At 38.9% G+C, this 12129-nt stretch overlaps 2 protein-coding genes across 2 annotated transcripts; both read right to left on the bottom strand.

Moving 5' to 3' along the window:
• Positions 1-252: 252 nt before the first annotated feature.
• LOC125202625 (sm-like protein LSM2) lies at positions 253-1918 on the bottom strand. Its single transcript, XM_048101068.1, has 3 exons — positions 1788-1918; positions 1550-1708; positions 253-581 (listed from the first exon to the last, which is right to left on the bottom strand). Exons 1-3 carry the CDS (start codon positions 1788-1790, stop codon positions 462-464), a joined length of 282 nt encoding a protein of 93 aa, XP_047957025.1. The 5' UTR covers positions 1791-1918; the 3' UTR covers positions 253-461.
• A 2562-nt stretch (positions 1919-4480) lies between these two features.
• Positions 4481-8083, bottom strand: LOC125202622 (BTB/POZ and MATH domain-containing protein 2-like). The gene is made up of 4 exons (XM_048101064.1): positions 7352-8083; positions 6593-6941; positions 5511-5787; positions 4481-4968 (listed from the first exon to the last, which is right to left on the bottom strand). The coding sequence occupies exons 1-4, from the start codon at positions 7750-7752 to the stop codon at positions 4790-4792; spliced, it is 1206 nt and encodes a 401-aa protein (XP_047957021.1). The 5' UTR covers positions 7753-8083; the 3' UTR covers positions 4481-4789.
• Between the last annotated feature and the right edge of the window lie 4046 nt (positions 8084-12129).

The following is a 12129-nucleotide window of genomic DNA, read 5'->3' on the forward strand; positions in this document are numbered from 1 at the left end:
TATGTAATCAAATGCAAACTCTAAATATTGTACAAACTCCAAACGATCTGAACTGTTAGAAAATGTCAACAGTTGACAAAATTATATCAACAGAAAATGTCAACTCAATGTCAACGGTTGATGTTGTGTTGAAAATGCACGTAGAATTGGAACCCTAAGAATTAAGTATGCAGTATTCAATTTCATTCATCAGTTCGTTGAAGTTCTAATATCCTACTAATGCATGAAAATTATTTGTAAGATAACACGACATCATCTAATAATCCATATATAAAATCGTATGTGAGGATTTGATATTAAGATTAATCAATGTCAACTACACAAATGTCTATATCCAAATAGCCTATGCTCGAATTTGAAAAGAAATACTATTTCCAAGTAATGCAGGAGTAAAAAGTCTCCCAAACTTGAGACAAAGAATCACTGCTTCGAGCTCATAACAAAGCTTCGGTCACTGAGAGTTAGCCCCCTCGTGCTTCTCTTCTAGTGGCATCATGCAGAAGCTCAACATCAACTCCCTCGGGTGGCAATTGGACGTATCGGACGACAGATCCTCGAATGAAGCAGTTTCGCACTGAAAGCTGTAAAAAAGTAGTATTCGTTAGTTTTAGCAGGAGCGCAAGATAGTACGGATAACATGGGATTACATGAATGTACAGTAGCGTGGGGAATCAAATATATGAGGGTTAAAAAATAGACCACAAGTAAAGGTTTGTGGTATGTAAATAGTTAGTATTCAACTAGTATCAGTATCTCGAGAACAAAATTTACAAAGAGAAATCAATAGATCACAGATAGACATTACATGGACAGGAGCAAGACCACAGATGTTAGAATCTTACATATAAACAATGTTACTGACTATGAATACTCAGAGGTAGCAAAGTAAGTTTACAGACGCGATTAAACACACACACCCAAGGAAGGCCATCTGTTGTACAAGACTTATACAAACACCTGGAAAGATGGTTCTATCATAAATTAAGAAAGAGTAATCTACAAACACATAAAAGTGAAGTTTTTAATGAAATCTTTCAAAGAAAGTTTATGCATACACAAACTGGAATCTAGCTTCATTCTCAATCAAAACTTTGAAGTTCCATGGCACAAGTATCCTATGCAATACAATTAACTATACAACTCAAGACACAAACAATCAAAGCACAGGGCCCTGATTTTCAGCTCATAACCCCGACAACGACAAGCCTAACTCATATGATTCCTGATTGAAAAGAAAAAGGAAATAAAAGAAACTTCAGCCTTGCTAATTCAGTAACAGGTACCAACCAAAGTGGGAAGTATTCAAATTCCAAAATCTTCTAATATACAAAACCATTACTAAAATCTTAAAGTTGGAGCTTCAAATTGAAATAAAATAGATCGGAATATCAGAAGCAGAAAGTATCCTAAAACCCTAACAAAAACCCCCCCACATACACAAGAAAATCCAGAAAGCATAGAACGAAAATCCAGATAACAAAAAATCAGAACTTTCACTTAACCCTAAATCGTAGAACATGAAGGGAGTGAGCGAGAGAGAGAATAATACCATATGGGGGTACTTGTCCTGATCAACAACCCTAGTATTCTCCAGCTTAATGTTGAGATATTGATCAACCGAATGTAGAGTCCCTCTAATCGCTAAATCGTTCTTCAATTCCACCGTCACTTCCCTCCCCACCAAATCCTTGAAATACGAGAAGAACAACTGCAAATTGAAGAGAAAATTAACCATTAAAATAGGTTAAATCCATAATTCAAAAATAATAAGAAAGGTGGAAATAAACCATAGTTGGTGTGGGAAATCAGTGCGCCTTCGCCGAGAGATCGGAGCTGTTACTGAGTAATCAAAGCGCGCACCACTGGAGATGGTCTAATAGGATACCAGACTTATATATTGCACAAATGTCCATTCAAATCTCTTATTTGCACTATCACCCATTTTTAAAAACACTCTAATTATTCTCTTCGCCTAAGAGCATCCACAATGGTGTTTAGGCCAGCCATTCTCTCCTCTGCCACGTCAGCAACACTAAAAAAACCACCTGCCACGTCAGATTTAGGCCAGCCATAGGCCAGCCGCAATAAAAACAATTCAAAATATACTACATTTACGGAATTAAAATTACGATTAAAATACGGAATTAAATTTAGACACGTGTATGGGAAAATTCATTAATTGCATTTAAAAAAGTTACATAGATAAAAAAAAAAAGTACATGCATAATAAAGAAAAAAAATTATCGTCGTGCAGTCCTCCGTGCCCACAACTCTTCAATTATATCCTTTTGGAGTTGAATATGAGCATCCACTTGGCGCATGCTAGCAAATTCCTTGAGTCGGCCGGCTTCATTGAGGGGTACCCCTGTCGTACACTAGGGGTGGCCGTTCCGTGGCTTGGACCGGCTTCATCGTCACCGACCCAACTAGTCGGTTGTACGCCTTCGTCTTCGACGATCATGTTGTGCGAGGATAATGCAGGCGTACATTATCTCGGAAACGCATCCGACATCCCACAAACGCGTTGGGCCCTTGATTGCCGCCCATCGAGACTGGAGCACACCAAATGCGCGCTCCACGTCCTTGCGCGCCGACTCCTGTCGTTGCGCAAAGTAGGCCTTCTTTTCATCACTTGTTTGTCGGATCGTCTTCACAAAGACCGGCCACCGAGGGTATATCCCATCCGCCAAGTAGTAGCCCATATCATGCCGGTTGCCGTTGGCCACGAATGAGACGGCTGGACCGACGCCCGGCACTTCTCGTTGAAGAGGGGAGACGAGTTCGGGACGTTGAGGTCGTTGTTCGACCCGGCTACCCCAAAATACGCATGCCAGATCCACAACCGGTAATCAGCTACGGCCTCGAGGATTATTGTGGGGTTCTTTGACTTGTAGCCGGTCGTGTAGGCCCCCTTCCAGCAGTCGGACAGTTCTTCCACTCCCAATGCATACAGTCTATGCTGCCTAACATCCCGGGGAACCCATGCTTCTCCCCGTGCATCTGCATCAAATTCCGACAATCTTCGGGAGTAGGGCTTCGAAGGTACCGCTCACCGAAAATGCCGATCACGCCCCCACGGAACTCCTTCAGACATTTCAGGGCCGACGACTCACCGATGTGGAGGTACTCATCCCACATGTCCTGCCGCGCCTCCGTAGGCCAACTGCCCGATTGCCGCCGTGCACTTTTGGATAGGGGTGTGGCCGGGTCTGCAACCGCATCGTGCCTGAAGCGGAAACACATATATTGACGCTCCAATGCCCTAACGATGCGCATAAACAACTCCCTGCGCATTCTGAAACGCCGCCGGAACATGTTGGCGGGAAACCGCGGGTTCTCTGCAAAGTAGTCGTCGTACAGCCGCTGATGTGCAGCGGCGTGATCCCGATCAATCACTTTGCTCGGTGGTGGACAACTCGTGGAGGGCGAGGTATCGCCTGCTGTTCCACCATACGCATGTACCGCTCCATCCCGCGGTTCATGTAGGCCTCCATAGCCTCGTTCATCCTCCGTTCGTATTCCTCAGGATCCCCACCACTACCGCTACCGCTACCACCCGCGTGATCCATCGCTCGATGATGCTCTTGAACAGAAAGTTAGAGAGAGAGAAAACTCGTTAAAACAAGTGGTGCAAATGAAAATGAAACGAAAATCGCGTTTATATATGATTTAAAAAAAAAAAATCGAAAATCGGCGTTGGCCGATCGGGCCTCCACAATGGCGGCTAGCCGATCGGCTAGCGTTTCGGCCAGCGACGAGCGATCGGCGAGCCCACGCCGATCCGCTCGCCGATTTTGCGCTGACCGACTGCAATGGTTCGGCTAGCCGATCGGCCAGCGCGACGAATCGGCTAGCCGATCGCTAGCCGACCATTGCGGATGCTCTAATAAGTAATCTACGATTAAAATTTTGTTTTTGTTTTACGAATTGCAGAAGACAGTGAAATAATTGATCCGATATTAGGTTTGGGGTAATAAATAATTATCAAATTAAATATTTGGTTAATTGGATGATTTCGTCGATTATGTGTTACACTATCACTTATGTTCAATATTGGTGTCGCATCAGTTGAGTTACTAAACCATAATCTCTGAGCCATAACACAAATTTTTGACGAGTTATCATCAAATTTAGTGACTTGGTATGAAAGGTCATTTATTAAGCTATATTATATCCAACCCAATTTGTGTTATCGAAACATCCATCTTCAACCAATATTACTAATCAATAGTAGGATATAAAGTACTAGTCTTTTATGATTAGCAACAAAGTAGCATATCCAAGGAATAACAACTGAATTAGCAACGGTTTCAGATTTTTATGATTTAGTGCTGAATCAAAATTGTTAAACCAAATTTGGTGTAAAATAAAACTTTAGCTCAGCACCATACACACCAATTTTAGTGCCAAAATATACCATTGCACCCACATATGTACGTGTATATGTGCCACACAACCAATTCTATAAGGAACACAAAACTGAATCAAGGCACTGAACAATATGACAAATTACTTCTGTCAAAAAAGTTGGGAAAAATATCAATTACAGAAGTACGTTCTTAGTTTTGCAAGGCGAACCATACACATCTTACAATTTTATGGCAAAGGGCGTTGAGTTCATGCTCTGTAGAGATCCATCTCAGATTACAATAAAGGGAAGCATATCATTTACACCTGTATTGAACACGACCAGAAGCCAGAAAATATATTTCTAGTAAACCCTAAAGAGGGATCTAATGTATTTTCTTACTCAGCTATTGGAAATCACTAGGCAATTGCGACTGACTTCTTACATTCTTTGTTTGACGCGTTTGCCATTGACATCACCTCCGTCTAGAATACCTTCGATCCCTACTCTGCCAACAGCAATAGAGTGTTCATTGATCCTGGCAACATACTCCAATAACTCGGTGATCACATGTGGACAGCTTTCTTTAAGGTAGTCAAAACCATCTGTCTGCATGACCGCTGCAAAAAAGAGATCATCCTTATCAGAGGCCATTCCACATCAGTTAGGTTTTTAAGACTACCTTTGCTTTAGGAGAAAACAAAGACATCTTATAAACAATTATCATAACATACAAAGAAAAGAGTGATAAAATCTCAACAATCAATTTGATAAATTTTAGGACCAAATGGCAACCCAACCATGCAAAATGGTTCTGAAAGCAAAGCTATCATAATTATCCTGCAATGGTGTTATGAAGATCAGTATACCAACAAAATTCTTGGATATGTAGTACTCTGTACTCAGCAATCTTAAGAACTCAGACAACCACACAATGATGAGAGAACCACAAGGTGCATGAGATTTCAGGTTGTTTGCTATTGGTCAACATGCAAATGTAGAAAGATATATTGTTACAGACTTACAACCAGTATCACTACAGAAACACTATTTTGACATACTATTTATTTGCACCAAAGTTATTCAATCCCTCGTGCATCCAGATCTGTGCAATTTCATGTTATATTCTGGAACTAAAATACATTGCAATCTCAATATTTACCTCTAAGATTTTCAGGAAGAGCGACGAATTTGAGACAGACTGATTTCAGCTGGAAACAGTGGTGCTGTTCTGCAAGTGCTAATGTTGTTGCAACAGTATTGATAGCAACATCTTCACAAAGGTTAACCTCACAGAGCAACCTCAACCTTTCTAAACCATACCGATCAGCAGCAGCAAGCATATGCTGAAACATCAAGGTCGAGGCCCCTTTTGAGTTTAACCCAGTTAGCTCTTCAAAGTCAGGAAGTGCATCCCAGTACATCCAATGAAGCAGGGCCTGCAAGGTAGGAAAATAAAATATAATAACTGTCAATAAAACACAACAATACTAAAAATTTGCAGAGAAAATGTAACCCAAAATTTTGCTGATATATAATGAATTTAACGAGTAAACATAACTAAGAAGGAAGGAACAGGCAAAAAGTTCTTCATTCACAAACAGGTATTAAAAGAGAACAAGATAAGGACCTCCAAGAGGCATCTCTCTCATGCTTCTCATACATGCCACTATGCCCGATGCATCACTCAAGGAAAAATTTACCAAATTCCTTTCATAGATAAATGTATCAACTTCGTTTTTGCTTGTATAGAAAGTGAGCAACATATCACGAATAGCTAGGGCACTAGCTTGCAATATCAACTTCAATATGCACTTTAAAGTCGAGAGGTTTACGCCATTTACATTATACAAGTACCAGCACCAGGAAGTGGACACTGCACTGACTATATGTCATGGTTGAGTCTAAAGATTATCAAAATAATCCATATAAGAACCTAAGTACTAGATAAATTGTGGTAGGAAAAGTGTGCGATTTTACACTATTCATCTGAGGAGAAATGCTTGAACTTTAAAGCATCTCATGAGCTATTCCAAAGAGCTTATAAGCTCCGCAAAGCACTTTCGAAACTGATAATTAGTTCTCTGTTTAAGCAATTAAATAGAAGAAGCTCCACCGGAGCAAATGATTTCTTGATTTGCAATTGGTCAAAATTTAACATAGAAGCAATATATTTAGAGAAAGTAGAACTAATAATTAAGATTCATAACTCAAGGTACAACTAATGATTAGTATGCAGAATACCTTAAATATAGGTGGCTCCACATCTTCAATCTTTATACACTCCGTATTTTGATCCTTCATCGGACCATATAATTGAGCTCTGAAGACAGGTGATCGAGCAGCAAGAATCACCTTGTGAGCAGAAAAAGCTTCTCCATCAACTTCAAAATTTACATCAGTCCCTTTTCCGCTTTCTAGCAGCTGCCCGAAATGCAGGCCAATGTTTGATGGGGAAACTGGAATCGAGTAGATCTTAGGTCCCTCTGTGTGCGACGTAACAACACCAACACAGCAATGCACGTGAAGGCAATCATTTTTCAGGTAATCGGATGCCTCAAGAGCAGTTCTTTTGTAAAACCTTTTGTAACCCCTGCAGCAAAATTTGAGCTTTAAAAATTTACTATCCTCTCCTTTTTTTTACAACACATTACTTTGTCACCTTGTTCTATACCACAATCAACAAATATCGATCTCTTCATGAATTGTCAACAAATATACAAAATTTTTGAAGGCAGCACAGGAAAACCACACACAATAAGCATGAACAAAACATATGCACTACACATAATATACACCACACACAAAAGCAGACAGTAATCTTACTGAAGATAGCTAGCATACTTGTCCAACTAGTCCATCTCACTTTTTCCTGTATACATATCCCCCAATATTAACGCGCAAGAAAAAAGGGATACATTTACACTTGGCATTCAATTAAATTTCACAAGCAAGAAAAAAAATTGACAACAAAACTCACTAATAGAATAATGAAAAACCCACCACATGCTCCCTCTGTATCTAAGAGTATAAGGTCCCGTCTCCAACGCCCTACCAAAATGGCTATGAACCTTGTGCCTCTCCCTTCCACTTTGATCCAAGAGAGTCAGCTCAAAGAGTGCCCTAACATCGGTGCCCTCACTAGCTAAGGCGATGAATAGCGAAACGTGAGTAGCATTATCCTCCGCGCTCTTTCCATCAGGATAGAAATAAACTGCCCACGAATACCCACCAACCGTAAACGTATCCGACGCTATGTACTTCCCAACCCCAATTCCCTTCGACAACGAATACCCGGTGATCTTAAAATCGTGTGAGCCATTAACCGTCTCCGTCTTCGAGGTCGACGTTGTCTCCGCCAGTGATGATGAGGGCTCCGCTGTGTCCTTGTTGAACCTGCCCATTATCCCACTCTCACGATCGTGATGGGGCAATTAATTGGAATGTAAAACAATTGGGATTGTTCTCGGCCAGATTCTGCTGCGACGCAGAGGGGAATCGGGGTCGGATCTAGGTGAATTGGGGCGAATTTGGACTGGAAGTGGACTAGAGAGAATGAATTCTAGGTTTTCAAGGGGCGGGGAGATCGCGAGGAATTCTCGGCGTTTGAATTGGAATTGACGCGAGAAATTCCTCGAATTGTAGGTTCCGGAATGGAGCCGACGAGGAAGGCCGGAACTATTCTAGAGAGAGAAAGAGAGGGAGGTTTTATAGAGAGAGAGTGTGGTAAAGAGCCAGAAGAAAAATGGACCACCACTATAAATAGAAATGGAGTGGCACCTAAAAATTGCTTTTTGATAGTCTGTCATATACTTGGCGATGTCTCATTGGCTCATTTCTCCAATGTAGGATCAAATCTCAAATAATTGGATGCCTAGACCAGTTGCATTACTTTTTTGATTTTTCACTACATTAATATACTGCATCCATGCACTTTTAATTTTTTACTCCATTTTATAAGAATACGTACTTTTGAATTTTATAAAATCTTCTTTCGAGACGTGATCAATTTTTCACTAACAATACTTTAAGTATTTTTCCTCTCTGCCTCTTTTATTTTATCAATTTTATATTAAAATTCGTGTCCATCCCAGAGTGTATGTTTTTTGGGGACGAAGAGGGTATTATTACAAGATTGTATCTCAAAATTAAATATGTAGTCTGTTTGGTTCATGAGATTCAATCCCTCAATTCAATCTTAAATAGATAATCATGAAATAATAAATTACAGCTCACCAACTTAATGTGACTAAAATAATCTCATAACTCAATCTTAAGTTATATCTTAATACTATTCATCTAAAAAATTGAACACCACCTAGCCATCTATCTAATTGTAGGATCATGTACTAGAGAAAACAAAACATTTGATACTTCCATAGCTAAATAGAGTAATAAATAGGTCGATGATTAATTATACTATGAACAATAACAGGATAGCTAGGATCATGAGTAGGGTTTTATAGTTCTATTTTTGAATTTACATGAGAAGTAAGTAATTTAAAATGGACAAAGATTTTTCAATTAATATATTACTCCATCTTTCCTGGAAATTTATCATTTATTTCCATTTCCGTTCGTCCCTTCAAATTTATCACCTTTCACTTTTACCATTTTTGGTAGTGGACCATAAATTCCACTAACCCATTCACACTCACATTTTATTATAAAACTAATATATAAAAGTAGGACCCACATCCCACTAACTTTTTCAGTCCACTTTCTATTACATTTCTTAAAACTCGTGCCAGATCAAATGGTGACGAATTTTGGGGGTCGGAGGGAGTAATAAAGCAGTACTCCCTCCGTGTCACAAAAGATGTCACACTTTCCTTTTTAGTTTGTCCCACAAAAGATGTCATATTTTCCCTTTTAAAAAAAGTTCTCTCTCACATTTGAATATAAAAATTATATTTTCTCTCTCCATTTAACACATAAAACAAAACCTCCTAAAATGCTCGTACCGTCCCCCAAATGTAACATCTTTTGTAGGACGGAGAGAGTATATATTAGAAAAAGAGTGATTTTGGGCTCTCTGGTATTATGGCACTCCAGATTTGTGGTGGTGACATGAGTTGGGAGTAGAGATTGACGATGCATGGCGCGTGGTAAATATGAACCGCACAAAATTGGACCCATCCTCGTGGCCAGCCCCGGTTAAATTGGAAGATTTTCTAATTTTAACTCATATGGTGTCTTTAATTCTACTTCAGCCACGACGTCATACTTGTATAATGACATAAGATTTTATGAAATTATATTTTATGTATTAAGTGGAGCTTGAAAATATATATTTAAATTAATCCGAGAGAAAACTTTTTTTAAAAATAGAAATATGTAATATTTAATGTGACAAGCTAAAAAAAGAAGCTTTTTCCAAACGAAAAGTATATTTTTAAGAGTAAATTGCAAAAATGGTACTCCCTTCGTCCTATATAATTTGGGACACTTTGATCCAGCAAGAGTTTAAAGAAATCTAATGGAAAATAAGTTGAAAAAGTTGGTGGGATGTGGGTCTGCTTTTAAAGTATTAGTTTTATAATAAAATGTGAGTAAGAATGAGTTAGTGGAATATGAGGTCCACTATCAAGAATGAGTTAGCTGGCAAATTTTGACACGACACGATAACACGACACGAACCGGCACGAAATTAATGGGTTTGGGTCGAGACCTTATCGTGTTCGTGTCCTTATCGGTCGACTTCCATTAAAGACACGAAAATTTCGTGTCGTGTTCATGTCGGGTTCGTGTTATCCGTTAACAATGCGTGTTCGTGTCGTGTTCGTGTTATCCGCTAACACATAATATTTTAATACTATTATTCTTATTAACACATAATATTTTAATAGTATTATTATTATTATTTTCATTTTTCAATACTTATTTTCGTGTCATTAATGGGTTCGTGTCGTGTTAGGTGTCGTGTTGACCCGAAGCGGTTAGTGCCGTTAATGGAGTTCGTGATAAAGGGTTCGTGTCGTGTTCGTGTACTGAGGGTAACGGGTCGTGTTCGTGTTCGTGTCTGAGGGTAGCTTAACGGGTTCGTGTTCGTGTTTGCTGTTATCACAGTTCGTGCCGTTATCGTGTCGACACGATAACGACCGGACACGCACGATTTGCCACCCCTAAATTAATGGGTTTGGGTCAGAACTTATCGTGTTCGTATCCTTATCGGGTCGACCCATTAAGGACACTAAAATTTCATATTTTAATACTATTATTCTTATTAACACATAATATTTTAATAGTATTATTATTATTATTTTCATTTTTCAATACTTATTTTAAAGTGTCATTAATGGGTTCGTGTCGTGTTAGGTGTATGTGTTGATCCGAAGCGTGTTCGTGTCGTTAATGGGTTCGTGTCGTGTTCAGTGTCGTGTTGGTGTCTGAGAGGAGTAGCGGGTCGTGTTCGTGTTCGTGTTTGAGGTTTTCTTAACGGGTCGTGTTCGTGTTTGTTGTTATCGTGTTCGTGTCGTTATCGTGTCGACACGATAACGACCCGACACGCACGATTTGCCACCCCTATAGGACGGGTCAAAGTGGAATATTGGGTCAAATTATATGGAACAGAGGAAGTAAAATAGACGGAAAAAGTAAGAAAGAGAATGAGAAAAAATGAAATATAAGGAGAGATTGTCCATTTTTTAAATGAGATTATTTTTTTTTAACCTCCCAATCCCAATATAATAAAATGAGACCTATTTCTCATGTGCTTGACCAACTAAATTTGTACACACTATTGATTGTTTGTGTACAAATATGAATACGAAAACAACTTGTCAATGGGCTGCTGATAGTTGCAAGTCGGTCAATGAATTCGTTAATTATTCAATGTTCAAACTTCAAACTTTCCAGAAATGTCTTGCTGCATCATTTGGTGAATAAAAGGTTTTAATTCATGATCTACCTAACTAACCACTTCATAATACTCCATTGTAAGGTCATTATATGATTTTAACTAATTAATTATTTATTCATTAAATAAATTGTGCCTCACGACCGAGTGAGGATGGTCACCTACCTCAGTTTGTCAACATCTTGTAATTAAAGGCTTAAAGCTCATCATATATTCACGTGTATAATTTTTACTCCTACAAATGTCTTTTTACTTTCAAATGTTACCACACCAACATAGTGTCTTTCTTATTAGATCTATTAGCAAAAGGTTATCTATAAATAATAATAGTACTACTACTTGTTAAGAGTTTTTAATCAAGGATATTTAGATTATCCAAACCTATGCTCTTACCCAATCAAACCAACTTAAGCAACTCACGAGTGGAAATGCATTATTCACTAAAATAAAAGTTTATTTACACCATGAAATACAATTAGGGAGGATGATTTATTGATAATTAAGATGCTAATTGCATAACAATTCTATAATTGCGTGTGAGTCAAGACTAGCTCCATATGCAAATGATGAATTAACTTAATGCTGGATTGGATCTGAGCCATGCTTCTTAATATTTTATAAAAAAATATCTGTTTGTTTCTGGATTACGAGAGATAAAAGCCGGGCATAATACAACCCAAAAGAAGGAATACAACTTGAAAGAACTGAAATTGAGTTATAAGGAAAATCGAAACAACTAAACCGTAAACAGAAGCTAGCCGAGTCGAGGAGTCCTCTTTCCGCAAGACGAGATACGCCTCGGTAGTGCTCTCGAATTGACGTTTCGTCCTCAAAGATAAAACGGCTACGTCTCTGGTGAAGCAACACTGCTATCAACAGAGCTCTGGCGAACTGGATGGAGGAGAGGGCAGAGCTTCGACAG

This window comes from Salvia hispanica, chromosome 1 (genome assembly GCF_023119035.1).
Source record: "Salvia hispanica cultivar TCC Black 2014 chromosome 1, UniMelb_Shisp_WGS_1.0, whole genome shotgun sequence".
NCBI classification, from domain to species: domain Eukaryota; kingdom Viridiplantae; phylum Streptophyta; class Magnoliopsida; order Lamiales; family Lamiaceae; genus Salvia; species Salvia hispanica.

Excerpts from the sequence above, each read along its gene's own strand:
- LOC125202622 (XM_048101064.1), bottom strand. The coding sequence starts at position 7,752 with ATGGGCAGGTTCAACAAGGACACAGCGGAGCCCTCATCATCACTGGCG. Across the intron at positions 5,788-6,592 it reads TGGAGCCACCTATATTTAAG|GCCCTGCTTCATTGGATGTA; the intron begins GTATTCTGCATA and ends CCTACCTTGCAG. Across the intron at positions 4,969-5,510 it reads TCTTCCTGAAAATCTTAGAG|CGGTCATGCAGACAGATGGT; the intron begins GTAAATATTGAG and ends TCTTTTTTGCAG.
- LOC125202625 (XM_048101068.1), bottom strand. Across the intron at positions 582-1,549 it reads AGGACAAGTACCCCCATATG|CTTTCAGTGCGAAACTGCTT; the intron begins GTATTATTCTCT and ends ACTTTTTTACAG.